General features: G+C 35.0%; 2 protein-coding genes across 15 annotated transcripts in view; both read left to right on the top strand.

Moving 5' to 3' along the window:
• The window catches only part of CLASP2 (cytoplasmic linker associated protein 2), a 136,708-nt gene extending 122,368 nt beyond the window's left edge, over positions 1-14,340 (top strand). For all 12 annotated transcript variants that reach the window (XM_082754919.1, XM_082754920.1, XM_082754928.1 and 9 more), the window contains 9 exons: positions 2,207-2,350; positions 2,797-2,903; positions 3,582-3,735; positions 4,475-4,703; positions 9,659-9,852; positions 10,419-10,547; positions 11,582-11,788; positions 12,784-12,900; positions 14,014-14,340. In XM_082754919.1, coding sequence (XP_082611045.1) covers positions 2,207-2,350; positions 2,797-2,903; positions 3,582-3,735; positions 4,475-4,703; positions 9,659-9,852; positions 10,419-10,547; positions 11,582-11,788; positions 12,784-12,900; positions 14,014-14,100 — 1,368 coding nt within the window. In that variant the 3' untranslated portion in view covers positions 14,101-14,340. The remainder of the gene's footprint in view (positions 1-2,206; positions 2,351-2,796; positions 2,904-3,581; positions 3,736-4,474; positions 4,704-9,658; positions 9,853-10,418; positions 10,548-11,581; positions 11,789-12,783; positions 12,901-14,013) is intronic.
• A 141-nt stretch (positions 14,341-14,481) lies between these two features.
• The window catches only part of UBP1 (upstream binding protein 1), a 53,228-nt gene continuing 52,154 nt past the window's right edge, over positions 14,482-15,555 (top strand). For all 3 annotated transcript variants that reach the window (XM_082754960.1, XM_082754959.1, XM_082754962.1), the window contains exon 1: positions 14,482-14,955. In XM_082754960.1, coding sequence (XP_082611086.1) covers positions 14,876-14,955 — 80 coding nt within the window. In that variant the 5' untranslated portion in view covers positions 14,482-14,875. The remainder of the gene's footprint in view (positions 14,956-15,555) is intronic.

The following is a 15,555-nucleotide window of genomic DNA, read 5'->3' as shown; positions in this document are numbered from 1 at the left end:
CAATAGGTAGTCAAAAAAGTTATTCTAATGGTTTAAAATCTCTTGTTCTCTTAATTGGCTTGAAGACAGCCACATATCCAATCACAGAAATCCACTTTTTTTTTTAAAGATTATGATAACATAACATTTTGAATGCTTTATTTTGATTTTTTTTTTTGCTACCTGTATTTCTGTGCAAATAATGCTGTTTTTGTTGTTGTGTGTTGTTTTTTTTTCCCATAAAAACATTTCCAGTGCTAAATACTATTTAAAAAAAAAAATCATTTTTCCTTTGTTAATTTTGAAATGGGTATGCTTAGTTTAGTTCAGTGACATGGATCTTTCTGGAGGGTAAAATTCTAAGTTTCCACTTTAGTTTCTTATAAGATTAAAATTCTTCTGAGGAGAAATAGAATCTTCTTAGAGTTCTTCTAAGATCAATAAAAAACAAATTTCTAATCCATATTGCATACTTCTAAAAATGTGATCTGTGACTGGATTTGAAAATCTCATGAGAGTGATCTTATGGTGACAAGGGGAAAAAATTCTAATAGTCTTAACAAGCTTTTTTCACTAATTGTTTAGTAAAACCCTTCTCTGAGTCTATTTCCATTTTGATACTTCAGGTTGAGCTTCATTCTGGGCAGACCTGGTGGTGTCAGTTTCTTTCCTGATATGACCCTGGACTGTCTGTTCTGTTATTTTATTGGTAGCTTAAACAGACACAGTGTTTTGGAGTGGAGATATGGGTAACAGGACAGAAAAAAAGGAAGTGGTAACTTCCAAACCTTTTGTTCAGCTGCAGGATTTGTTTTAACACAATTTGATAAATATAAAAACAAAAGACAGACTATAATAAGTTAAAGAGGAACACTGAAGGAAGACATGTTGTAGAGGGTATTTGGGGTGCTCACTTGAAAGGAAGACAATATATTGAGGGAGAAGGGAATAAAAGTTCAAGAAAACAGCTAATCACAAGTGCGCCAAGACAGTTTATGGCAATCTAACATGTTAGTATTTTCATCATTAAATTTAATACTAAGATGTGTACTGGTATGTGTGCTCATACCTTGGCTTTCCACTTTTAATTAAAAAGTGCTACAGTTCAGTGCTCTGGAAGCAAAAGGAGGGAAATAAATGTCTAAAAGAATTTTCTAAACTACTTGCTTGAAGTATTACGGTGCTTAAACAAGCTGCCTGTCATTCTGTGTAGCATGAGGCACTGGTTCTCTCCAGTGCGTGGCAGACCTTGATGGTGAGTCACTTTTATGGAAACTAGACATAGTTGGTTAATCTTAACTAATCTTAATCCAACTAAACATAGTTGGTTAATCAGAGTTTCATACTGCACAGAAACTATTAAAAAGTTCTGGAGAACTTAATAATTTCTAGCCTTTCATTGTATGTGATAGCTTAGTTGCAATGCTGGCATGTTTGTTAGCCCATCCAGTGCATGTTCATCAAAGTAAGTCATGCAGTCAACATTTCTTTAGCAGAGGGAACCCAACAGGAAGCCCAATGTTCTGTAACGTGCTGTCTTGCTTTGTCAATAAAGATCTGTGGTTTTCTTGATTCAGATATATTCATTGTATATATGTATGAATAAAAGCATACTCTAGGATGAGGATGCCATTGAAGATAAAATACTAAAATGTGAGTTGTGGAATTGAGTAGACTAGAAACTCCGATACTTAAGAGCTTTCGTCTTTAGAATATGCAGGCAACTAAATAATTCCTCTTGATGTTTGAAAGTTAGTCTATCAGTTATAACCTGTAGAATCAGCACTTGCAGAATTCAGAAGGAATTGCCAAGTTTGTTGCTGTTTTGGTGTGTTCAGGTGTGGTTTTGTTTTTTTTTGTTGTTGTTGTTCAACTTGCTAAACCCTTTAGAAGCAATTTTTAGCAGCAGTTTTTTTTAGTAGCAATTTCGCTGCTTCCTTCAGGCCTTTATTTAGTGAGAAGGGTTAAGGATGATCATGTTTCAGAAAGACTGCTTGTTAGGATGATGGTGCAAAGTGTAAGCTCATTGGTATGTGCCTGGAATATTTGAACTTTAAGCTCACTTACCAGCAAATAAGAATTGTTTGTTCACATCTGTTAGTATCTTTAATCAAGTTTGTTTAATACTTATATCACCTTTTGCGATTCTCCCTCATTGTAGTATCTCTTACTGATAAAATTACTGCAGAAACTCAATTAAATGCCTTCAATCTGAATTTTCTTCTAGGCTGCACAGGCAGTGCTGATTTCCCTTTTTGAACTCAATACTCCAGAGTTTACAATGCTGTTGGGTGCTTTACCAAAAACATTTCAAGATGGAGCCACAAAGCTTCTCCATAATCATCTCCGGAATACAGGCAACAGTGGTCAGGTATCTATACCTCTTATATTATTCCTTCTGAAGTTACTGCTGTTTTGAATATAAGCCCATTTCAGTAGAGTTATGTGTGAGAGCAAGATTGATAGAGGCAACACAAGTCTTCTGTAGAGGCCTTAGCAGGAGATAGCACTCTTTATGGAATGTGTTTTCTTTTCTTCCACAGATTGATACTTTCTCAGTGTATGTTGATTCCAAATAAAGTGACATACTAAGTTTAAAAGTACTTTTTAAGAGTAGTTTGTTTCTTACTTCAGTTATTTTAAAATGGTTGAAAAAATTTGGTTGAAGTTATTGTCATTAGTCAGACAATCCAAGAAATTAAGTAGAAGCTCTTTAAATTTTTCTGGTCACTAGAAAATAAATACAATGATAAGGCAAAGGGGAAGCTGAAGTCTTGAGTTCTACTGAAGTAGCTCTTGTCATCTCTCCTCTTCCAGGGATCAATGGGAAGTCCTTTAACAAGACCTACTCCACGCTCCCCAGCATGCTGGTCAAGTCCTCTCACTTCCCCAACCAATACATCGCAGAACACTTTGTCACCAAGGTAATGTTGGCCATTGTTGCTGCAATTCTGCATCTAAGTCTTCACTACATGTTCTCCAAAATTGTAATCCCAACTGTGAACAAGTGTAGTGAGTTTTGCACAGTCACAGATGTTGAAAAATAATTCCCCTTCCTCCACAGAAAGACAGTACAGTGAAGTGCTCCACCTCCCTGAAGTGTCTGACAAGAGCCAGGGATGGCCTAAGGTGGGAAAGGGCTGTACACCTCACAGTACAAACGGCATATTAACAGAAGAAAGGTTTATGTTTAATGTCTAGAAAACGTTAGACTAACTCAGGTCATCAAGCCAGATAGGGAAATGAAAAAAAAGTAGTAAATTGCATTGTTACCAAATGCTGTCAGTAAAGTGGATTTTGTAACTTTGGTTTTGGCAATCAACTGATACATTAATCACTCCCTGTTACTGTGGAACTTTTCTCATAAAGACAGAATGGTATAAAAGTTCCTTTTGTACTTACAGGAGAAAAATGGAGCAGAAGTGTGTTTCTTGAGGCAGATGCTGCTGCATGATGTCGCCCTTTCCTTGTCTAGCCACTCCCAGTGCTTAATCTTATTAATATTTCCTAAGGGTCTATAGTTCCATGTTAATGTTATTTAGAAGTATGGGGTCAGAAAGTAAATCCATCTTACTCTGTATGTCCTTCTCCATGGCCCACAGTGCATTCGACTATGATACGGAAAATATGAATTCTGAAGATATTTACAGCTCTCTTCGTGGAGTCACTGAAGCCATTCAGAATTTCAGTTTCCGTAGTCAAGAAGATATGAATGAGCCTGTAAAACGAGATTCAAAAAAAGAGGAAGTTGATTCAGTGAGTAAACTCTGTGCATCTTGGTATTGGCAAGCCAAGCCCAATACCTGATTTACTACAAAGATAACACCTTTTTAAGTAAGTTTTTGTATTGTGACTTCTGAAATGGGACATCCCTCCTAACTTCAGTGTCAGAGTTTAAAAAAAAAAAGTTCCTAGTCTTGAAGCACCTTTTCGAAATGTAAATGCTAATTTTAAGTGGCATTAGCTATTTGTTTATTTAAAATGTTAACAATTTAGAAATATTTTATCTCATAAAACAACTTGAGTTTAGTTTTTGAGTGATCTGTACCCTAATATATTTTTTCCAGAGTTTTTATTAATATCCATACAAAACATGCAGTTTTTTTAGTGCTATATGTGTCCTGTTCTGAGCTTCTGTTTGTGTGGAGCTTCAGCTTTTAGGTTTGTTGAACGTGCCCTAAGTGTATATACTTAAACATGATTTTAATTACTTGGCATCAAATTACAGAGATGAAGTGCTGACAGACACTTCTAATCATGAACTTCCAAGTATACATGCTCCAGAAGACTTTTTTGTACTTTTTTGACAAAAGGAAATTCAGGGACCTCTAGCTAAGACCTCTTATCTGAAGCCCAGCTTAATGTCTATTTAGGAATGTTTAGGAAACTTTTTGATATTTGTAAGTGCTTGTTATGTAGGTGAATTAGTGAAGTAGTTAACTGAAAAGTGTAAGTGTATCTTGTATATGCTTGTATGATATTTCTTTTTCTGCAGATCTGTAGTGCTTCTGGAATAGTAGACCTACGAGCAGGAAGTGGTGTGAGTGATACAGCCCGAACAGCTCTCGATAACAAAACATCATTACTCAACACAATGCCTCCTCATTCTTCACCACGTTCAAGAGATTATAACCCATATAATTATTCTGATAGTATCAGTTCATTTAATAAATCTGCTTTGAAGGAAGCCATGTTTGATGATGATGCAGAGCAATTTCCTGATGGTAAGCTTCAGATTGCATTCTGTGCTAGAATGAAAATGGTGAGATTTTTCATCTTTTTCATTTGACTTTGTGAATTTATCATTAACAGCATATGTATTTCCAGTGCCGCTTTGAGAGGTTTTATAAATAATACATGTCAAATTAGTTTGTTAGTAATCCTTCTGAGTGACATTTTTGGATTGGTTGATACTTGTAGAGATTAGGGGAGTGAAAATGAGATAATTACTGAACTATATGGTATACTTCCGGCAGCATGTTCTATAGCAGGATTGTCAATATAAATTTACTTAGCACATTGCTCTGTTGTTGAGATTTAAAAAGCTTTACAGCAAGGGAGTAAAACTGGATCAAATCAGTTTGGGAATTAGGTGAAATATTAAGTATTTTGTTGGTAAAATATATGCATTTGAAATGTGACGTTGGCATTTTCTATTGAGTAAACTTTTTTTTTTTTTTTTTTTTTTTTAAAAAAAAAGTCTTTTACTTGGAAGTTGTTTCATTTAGCCCATGTAAATGAAAGAACTTGGGTTGTTGTTTTGTACGCTTCTAAATCTTCCTTTTACTATTTCTCAGTATATTTTTGGGAGCTTTTTATAGCTAAATGTTGGGGGAAGTTTGGGTAGTGATTATAGTGATACTGTGGAAACATAGCAGGTATTTTTCATGTTGTGGTTTTCATTCGTGTCTTGATATTTCATATTCATTTATAGAATAAACTCAGTTTTTAATTAAACAAAGGTCTTAATAGTGAAGTACAAGTAAGTATTCCCTCCCGCCCCTTCTGTTTTCCCTCTGACATTCTGCAAAGATGTATTAAACTCCTGAAAAACAAAACTTATGTTCTGGCATTGTGTTTTATTCAGCTATCCTATGAGTTGGCTTCAAGTTTACATTACATTTAAAAAAAAAAAATAATCTAAGGTGTACTCCTCTTTTCCTTCTCTTCTGCTTAGTAAAGAGGCACGTGGTTAGTTATTAAATTCTAAACAAAATTTAAGAGAAAGCAAATTTTTACAGATTATTTCATGTAAATATGAATAATTAAATACCTTTGTCATCCTCACATGAAATATTTATGAGCAAAACTCTGCATTACGGTGATCCTGTTGTTACATGGGATCGGTCTCTATAGCTTCTGATAATGTATTTCTTGACATCACATTAAAGTAAATGATAAAAGCTATTGAACATATGGGACTTTCTGGGAAATACCTTTCATGCAGTCAAATGCACTCTGTTCTAGCAACGTGTTGTCAAATAATTATTATTTATTCAACATTTATTTATTTTCTTTATTGACTTGTCTTTTGGAGCTATTTCTGTATAATAGCAGTTGTGCAAAATAGAGAAATCTTTTCTTCGTGAACTTTTTCATGAAGACATACCAAAATAAAGCTTGATTATATTAAAAAAAAATAGAATTTATATATATTTATAGTTTTTGTTAAGACTTCTTTATGAATCACATTCTGATGTTCTCATCTCATTTTCCTGTAAAATCTGAAAGTTCTTAAGTTATTCTTATACTTTATGTTGGTTTTTATTTGCTGCTAACTGCTAGTCTCTGTTGAAAAATCTTGAATTTTTCTTCCTTATGTCAAAAGTAGCTTGGATTTTTAAATGTTTAGAAGTGTTCCTGGGACCAGATTCTCACTGTGTGTATGGTCTGTGGTGGTTGCTCTCTCAAGTGCCATTGCTAGTTGAGGTTATTACAGTAATCACTGTCACACTATCAGAGAAACTTACAGTGTAGTTCCATCTGAAGCTTTGAAGCTTATGGAGTATCCTTTCATAAGAATGTGCTAAACTAACAGAAGGTGGTAAGGTGTTGGTTTTTTTTTGTTTGTTTGTTTTTTAAGATTCCATGAACTTAAGCAATCTGTGCTCTACCAGCAGGGTCTGTTTTTTTTTTAAATTTATGAGCGGATGGAATGAAGCATCCCCATCCAGTAGTGGTTTGTCCTTGCTGGAGTTAGTAGCACAAAGTTTTTAGTAAGGACTGCTCTTTAATTAACAATACAAAAAAAAAAAAAAAAAAAGTACTTGCATTTATTCCTGTATGCGGGAATACACTCTTAGTTTTTAGTAGCACCATGTGTATTGTCATTACTTTTAGAATTACATCCAAGATGATTTTGAAAAAGTTGGCATGGGGAAAAAAAAAAGACACATTTATACATATGGCAAAATATTTATGCATGCAGTTTCTCACTTAGGAATTGCGTGCTTTTCCCATAAACCTGAAGTGCTTGTTGAACGCTAGTTTATACTTTTTAGCAACTTCACTGTGTTTATGACACACAGTTCCTGTTTTTATCGGACTCCGATGTATCTTCTCATCTGTTACTGGGAGAAGACATGGATATAAAGGGCTGGATGGGAAGATCTTGGCTGCTCGTTTGTGCAATCAACAGCACTGAGGCACAAACAAGTATTTTGCAGACTGTTCATCTAACACTTAAAAAAAACTCCTTTAGAGGAGATGCCACAATGTACCCCCCCAAATGTGCATTTGAGTGTTTTACCACTTTTGTAGTAAAAGGTTTTCATAGGAACAGTCTAAATCTTCAAAGCACTAGCATTCTTTCCATGGGATGTGCCCTTTATTAGAAGTATAGGGGAATGTGGTTTTCTAAGGCACTTACTAGACTTCTTAAAAGCGTTCAGCAGCTCCTGTTTGAAATCCAGTGTCCCCTTCCAAAGCATGTCCCTCTAATTTTTTTCAGTGTACTTCCATAGATCATGTTTTCCAAGTCTCTGCCTTTTTAACTGACACCATCATTTGTATCCTTCCAGATAAATAGAAAGCCATTTATAATCCAGTCATTTTGCAGGTGTTTCATCCAAGGTTTGTACCCACCTTGTTGACATTTTTGGCCATGTTTCAGGCAGTAGGAAAATCTTTACTTAATTCAGAACATACCTTAATTTCCTTCTTACCTCCAACACTGTATAGCCTGTCAAAAGGTTATTATTTGATTGGTTTGAGAAGAGATGTTCTTTAACAAATATTTATATGCATAATATTAATACATACATGTTTAAGGTACATTTTAATTTATTCAAATGAACCTCCTTCTCATTTCTGTTTTTTCTTTTCAGACAAAAAGTTGTGAGTAGACTTGAATATGACTTAATGTATTTCTCCTTTCTTATCTGGAGAATGTTTAGGAATGAAACACTGGGTGCTAAATCATATCCAGGAATGGTAATTTCAGGCTGTCAAGGCATGCGCACCCACACACTCGTTTTGTGCAATTTATTTATTTATTTAAGGAAATCTATTTCCTCAGCTAATAGAGCTCCCCCTTATTCCTGTATGGATATGGCTGGTACCTTCACTCTTTGGCCCGTTCCCCCCATACGTTAAAGTTGCCGCTTCTTTCATTCTGGTATTTCCACAATCGAAATAGCTTTATTCAAGCATATATAGGTTGCTTTGCTAATTACGTTTTGATGTACATTCCCCAAAATAGGATTTACTATGGATGTAAACCTGACAGTTTGGTAGAACAAGCATAATAGTCCTAGTAATACAAGTAATGCCCTTGCTTCCATAAAATGGATTGTCCGTTCTGCTCATCTGTACTAAATAATTACTCACATAATGCACCTACAGAATGCAATTCGAGCTTGTCCTTTAGACAAACAATAATGATCAATTTGGAGAATTTGCAAATCATGCATTAATAAAGAGGCAGTGGAAGTGGTTGCAGAAAAAAAGGTTTCTGCTTTCAGGTGTTAGTGAGTTGATTATTCATGCAAAACAATGCAAAAAGAAATGTTGGGTACAAAAACAGTGTGTTTTTGGTTGGTTGGTTGGTTTTTGATCCTTGATATGTGATATTCAGCTTTTACTTTTTGTTTCTTTGTACATTATTTATAAGTTACAATATTGAATACAACAATATAAGATGTTAGAGGGCTGTGCTTCCTCTGCATATGACCTAATAAATTTGTTAGGGAAAATGTATTTTATCTATTAAGGAAGTGAAATAATTTTAGGATAGATGCAGTTGCAGGAATGCTTGCATTTTACTAATATTGTTTACTCTTTGAAAGAAGAATGTATGTCAATGCTCTCAGACTTTTCCAAGGAAAAAAAAGTTTGTTAATTCACCCCAGTTTTGGTGCAAAGGTAGAAGCTATATGCATTTCTTTCTTAAATTGGTCTTTCTTTCTAAATTGGTCTTGATAATGGAGTAAAGGCAATAGTTCAATATTTAATTGTCATTAATACCACACACAAGGGCTTGGTTTTTTTTTTGGCTGTTTGCAGATCTCCATGTTTGCAGTCCAGTGTTTCCAAATATGAGTTGTTACTGGTGCTTTTTTTCCATCATCATGAAATTCTCTCTGTTAATCAAAGCTGAAATCCAGAGCTGTCTCGTAGTGACAGTTACTGAGATAGCAGTCATTCCCTGCAATCTCTGTGGGGCTAATGGCTCTACTCTTGTGAAGCTTTTTTCTGTTTCCATGAACAGACAAGCCATTGCTGTGGAACCATGGCTTACAAAAGTCTAAGCAGTTCAGTAATATCATACTAAAGGAGAATATGCAAGTTTATCTTCTTGGACAGAAGTGTTACATGGGAAAGCTGGCCCTTAGTGTATACATCAGATTTAAAAGGGTAGAGGAACTTACCACTTTTTATCTTGCAAGAGTAAAAACTACTGCAGTAAACTGTACTGGTAATGTTTGTTGTTGTTGTTGTTTTGTGGTATCACTGTTTATTGTGATTGTAAGCTTGTTTAGGAATGTTGTCTGCATTGAAAATGAAATACTGAAATTGTAATTTCGGCTAAGTTGGGTGGAAAATACAAAAGTATACTAGAAAGTCAGCTAGCTACCCCAGAAGATATCTTACAGTTGTGCATCAGGCACTAATATTTATTTGCAGTAATATTTATATGCAACAATCTGAAAACTGCGTTTGTGTATTCTTTTTTTGGTAGAGCCTCCCATGGATCATTCTGATCTGGTCGCAGAGTTACTAAAAGAGTTATCAAACCATAATGAGAGAGTTGAGGAAAGAAAGACTGCCCTCTATGAGCTCATGAAGTTGACTCAAGAAGAGTCTTTTGGTGTTTGGGATGAGCACTTTAAAACAATACTGCTTTTGCTGCTTGAAACACTTGGAGACAAAGAGGTAAATTTAGATAATTTCTACTAAGAATGTTAACAAAGCACATGGTTTACTTTCAGTGTCTTTGAAAGTCATAAGGGAAGGGCACAAATCACTATATGTTTCTATAAATAAGTAATGCTTATCGTGAAAACTCTTGAATTCTATGTAATTATTCCCTGTAAGTGCCACGTTTTTAAATTGCTGAGGTTCAGAATGACACTAATACCTGTTCTGATTTAAATAAATAATTACTTGTCGATGTGTTTTCAAAAATAATGCATTTGTGTGATGCTAAAAGTTTTATCGACATTTGTGAAGGGTAAAATTGTATGCAACGTAGCAGCTCTTGGGTAGCACAAATAACTCCAGATGGCAGCATATTTGTGATATACAACCTGAATTAATTGCAGAAAGAGAAGAATGAATTACTGAACAATTTTTTAGCTGAATTTATTAATACAGTATTTGTATTACATATATGCATAGAAAATCTGATATATTATCAAAAGCTTTCCTGTTGAACGAATATTAAAACAAATATCTATTTAAAGATGCATAACTAATTTATTTTAATATTTAATCTTTAGTATGCAATTAGAGCTTTGGCATTGAAAGTTCTAAGAGAAATTCTCAGAAACCAGCCAGCAAGGTTTAAGAACTATGCAGAGCTCACAATAATGAAGACATTAGAAGCTCATAAGGACCCCCATAAGGAGGTTAGTAATCAGTTAACTCCGTTTGTTTGAGGTTATGACAAAATATTACAAAATGAAATAGCTATGTGTATGTCCAGAAAGTGTTTGACAAATCAGTTAGATTTTACTGAGGAAGTAATTTGTGTAATAATCAAGCATTCAGCTCTTGCTAGTTAACATAGGTATGCAAAAAAAAAAAAAAATGAACTATGGTTTTGTAAGTTCTGAAATGGTTAATGTCAGCCCTGATAGCAGTTGCTTTGGGTGCTGCCCAAGAGGACACAGAGCCATAACCAATGATCACAGCTCATCAAAGAATAACTGAAGGTGGTTTTTCATTGTATGACATCTTAAGCCAGGTATCCTGGAGTTCTGATGTAATGTTTTGTATTTCATTAACATACATGGTTGAGAGATGGGACTGAACAGGGCAAGGAAATAATCAGCCTTTTCCATTTCCAGACAGCTCTGCACCATTCAAGAGCATGTCTTTGAATATTTTTTTTTTTTCAGGAGAGAAAGGACTGTAAGATATCAACAAGAAGATTTGCCTGTGGCTGAGAATAGAGAGGGGATTCAGAAGTAGGAGGCTAACTGTAATCTTGCTCAGAAATTTTTGTGATGTGAGCACACACAGCAAAGGAAAACGCACGTAGATACAAGAAGCAAATACAGTAGTCACCCAAACATTAAACAGTTTACATCAGTGTCACTGATGGTAGGAGAAGAATACAGATTTGTTATTAGATGAATACATCTCCCTGCCTTCCCTACGCTCCCATGCTCCCCATGCAAAGACTTCTTTATATGGGACTTGTCAGTGATCAAAGGCCAAACAAGTAGTACGTAATACAAGTAATATAAGTAGTATAAGTAATATAAGTAGTAATAATAATAATAGTGATACATTTTCAAAGTCCTGTAATGTACATATTTTTACAATATAATGGAGCTGTGGTTAAGAGACGTTTATGTTCAAGACCAGTACTGACAGATAACAGATCACAGCAATTCAATTGTACATCATTTTTCCATGTCTTTTTTCCTTTCAATAGGTGGTGAGATCTGCTGAAGAAGCTGCTTCCATGCTGGCTACTTCCATTAGCCCAGATCAGTGCATCAAAGTTCTTTGTCCAATTATTCAAACTGCAGATTACCCCATTAATCTGGCTGCAATCAAAATGCAGACGAAAGTCATTGAGAGAGTATCTAAAGAAACTCTTACTCAGCTTTTACCAGAGATTGTGCCAGGTCTAATACAGGTAAAACAAACAAACAAACAAAAACCCTCTGCATATAGAAGAAATGCAAAGATTTTTTTTTTCAAGCAATACCACCTGGCTCTCATGGAAGATTTTTTATTTGTTTTAGCTGATGGCTGCTTTGACCCAAAATAACTCATAGTGGGAACAATCTTTGAGATTGTCAAGTAGTTGAATTGTAATTGTTGTTAGGAGTCAAAATCTAGTTCTGATTGTTTGTTCTGAAATTGGACATGTTGTATGTATATATAACTGTAGGGTTTTATAACCTGGGAACTGGGGGAGGCAAGTGGAAAAAAGCGGTTAACTGGGGTAAGTTTAATAAGATAAGGATATCAGAGGTTTCTATTTCTTTGTCCATTTTTAATCATATCCCACCTTATAACAAGGCAAAATACATTAATTTACATGTGTTGGATGAAGACTTCAGAATTCGACAGCTGTGTTCTGCAGATTTCTGTCTTTATTGCTTGTGGTCAAGTCACGCATCTGCAGGAAGGTAGAGGCAGTGCAGGGGCCTTCTGAGAGGAGGGTGTGAGACAGGCATGAGGAAACAAAAAGCATTAAATAATGGGGTGGGAGATAAGAAAAGAATCTTTCCCTGCTAAGAAGTAGGTTCTTTCAGAGTATGGAAGTGCTAAGTTTAATAGTCCTCTGCTTTAAATAAACGTGTATAATCCAGAACAGTTTTCCTTGTGTTCTTCCTTAATGCATTTCAACCCAGAGCATGACAGCAGCTCTGTTTTCAACATAAATTATGAACAAGAATGTGTAATGTTTTTTCAGTATGGAAAATAACTGTCAAAACAGCCTGCCTTTTAAGTGCATGCTCTGTATTTGCTTTTTTTGTTTTTCTTGGAATGCTTCAATGGGCTCCTTTAACATTCACATAATGTAGATTTTAATGTATTTATTATAAGAAGAAGTAAACAGCTTTCTGAGGCTTTTTAATCATTAACTGATAAGCTATTAATGTTAATTTTATTGCTTTCTAGGGCTATGATAATTCAGAGAGCAGTGTTCGTAAGGCATGTGTTTTCTGCCTTGTTGCCATTCATGCAGTAATTGGTGATGAACTAAAACCACATCTCAGTCAACTCACTGGCAGTAAAGTAAGTAAAAGATTACAATTAAATATATCTTGGATCATAATTGCATATACACATTTGTATTTCCATTGCAATTACCAGAAAGTTTCATAAAAGTATGTATCTGAATGAAACTTCCAGGGCTTATGAAGCTCTCAGAAGATCAATGTAACTTTGGCATAAAAGGTTCAAAACTAGGAATCCATAGATCTGTAAATATAGGGACTTGCACAAACTTCAGCAATGTAAAAAATAATAAGTTGTTTCTTGCTGCTATTTAGTAGATCTAGTTGCATACTGTCAGTGGCTGAAAAAAAATTAGAAAATACATTTTTAATATTTTGAACATTCTTGAGTACACTGTCAGACTTCTTATTCTGAAATAGTGATAATGGCTATATTCAGCATGGGTTTTTCTACCTGTGTTTCTTGTCATATTTTTATGCAGTTGGAAAGCATTAAATGTCAAATGCAAATGTTATATTCCACAGTTTATTTTCCCTCCTTATTGTTTTGCTTTCATTAGACCTTTCAGTATCACGAATTTGGGGGCAGGGGAAACCCTTTGTTCCTTTTTGGTTCAGGAAGGTTAGGGTTTTATTGACATCTTGTACATACTGTTGTTTACATGCAAACAGGTGTGTTGGGAGTCTGTCCTTGGGAATAAAACGGGACAATTAATTTTGTGTATCTTTGAATAAGACAGTTGCATCTTAAGAATACTCTCTGGCAGTGATGGCACTGAGTGTATTTCTAGGCAGTATTGGAAGATTTAGTAGGTACAAGAAAATCAAATGTAACTAGAGGCTTAAAACCTCAACATTCGCCTAAGGTAGTTTTTTTTTCCTCCTTCATTTCAGAACAGCATTGTAATTCGGGGAAAATAATCCACCCATTTTAATTTAGCTAACTTAGATCACTTTATTTACATCCCTAATGCTGCTTGACCTGTTTCCTTGTGAGAAATTGTCTGTGTTTAATATTTTTATTGTTAAGTATGTTACCTTCCAGTTAATTATGTAACATAAACCATTTTTTTCCTGAAAGCAAAATTAATGTTTACTTTGGTGTGTCATTCCTGTAGTATGTACAGTTTGTAAATACTAACTAAAGCAAATTTCTGGCTTAAATTTGCAGATGAAATTACTGAACCTTTACATCAAGCGTGCACAAACAGGCTCTGGACCAGGGGATGCAACAGCAGATATGTCTGGACAAAGCTAATGAAGCTGACAGGAGTTAACCGGGTCTCTTAAAGCAAGGGCCAGTCCCTCTTCAAGTGCAAGGAAAAATCTTACGACATTTGGAACCATTTTTTTTCTCATTTTCCTCCCTTTTTTTTCTTTAACCATTGGCTGTCTTCAGCCTGCATGTGACTGTTGCAATAGAATTATTCCAAATCCAAGGAAAAAACAGTATTAACATCTGTTGATCAAAGCAAAATAAAATTTATAAATAATCTAATACATCATTTATCCTGTTCACAATCCTCTGTGTCTTCCCGTTAACTTTTGCCAGTGTTACTGTATTAAAAACATTTTTTACCCTAATTAAAAAGGTATGCTTTAAGCTTCAGAAGTTAAAATATAAGTTCCATTGCTTTTACTCAGCTGCAGATAACATTGTTTTTATTACTGTTTTGTTTGAGTATCATGTCCTTCACTAGAAACAAGAAGTGATGTGAAACAAGGCAGAACTAGTCTGAACTGCAGTGAGACTCGGTCACTGTTGGTGGTTCATCATCTTATTTACGGCTTGTTCAGGATATTCTGGAGATTGAGAAATATGCCTATAAAAAAGCTGGCTTGATCCAGTTCTGTAAAAGTGATGTTGTTCATTGGTTGTATGTTTGTTGCATAAATAAGAATTTAGTGTGCGCAGCAGAGGGCTGGTACAACCAGTACCTCCTAGTGTGGAAGACAGCCCTTTCAGGGTAGCACTGCCAACCCAGTGATAGTGTGGCAGTCTGCTTTTTAGCAGGGGAGTTAATGGTCACTTGATGGACGTGAACCATCCTTGTCACCTTTCGTTCTTCAAGCAGGATGCTTCAGAATGGAGTGCTCTGCCCAAGCATGCTCAGTATGTATTTATCACTAGAATGTTTCCTTTCAACCTAATTGCTGGAACCAGTAGTCGTGTATTGTAACTCACATGGGATTTTATGACAATAGTGCAGAAGACTATTTATTTGTTAACTTCCTAAAAGCACCAAGATTTTCTGCATTGAATTTAAAAAGAGGGGAGGGGGAATAGTCATAAATGCTATGGATCTTGCCACCTTTTAATTTTAAAAATTATATATTTTGGATGAGGTGGGAAAGCTGCACCAGACTATTTGCATGGTTTTCTTGAATAGCATCCTCAAGACCCATCTGGATTAAGGTGTGGAAATATTTCCAGGGTTTGTTTTTCCATTTTTGAAAAAGAGTTTATTGTGAATAATGGTTCTTTGTATTTATGAACTTAATAATGGAAAGAGAGCAAGGATCGAGTAAATGTGTCCCTCAATGTTGTCTTTTTTTCTTTTTTTTTTTTTTTTTTTTTAATTGTCTTGGATATAAGCAACAAGTTAACTGAGAACTGGGATGAAGTAGAACCCTTCCCAGAAATGGTGGTAACTTTTTTCCCTAGCTTCTTTTCCCTTTGACTGTTGTGTTATCTAGTTGTAGGAAGTGTATC

The sequence above is a fragment of the Aythya marila genome (assembly GCF_965140915.1).
Source record: "Aythya marila genome assembly, chromosome: 2".
Taxonomy (NCBI): Eukaryota; Metazoa; Chordata; class Aves; order Anseriformes; family Anatidae; genus Aythya; species Aythya marila.
This window is presented reverse-complemented; position numbering and strand designations above follow the sequence as displayed.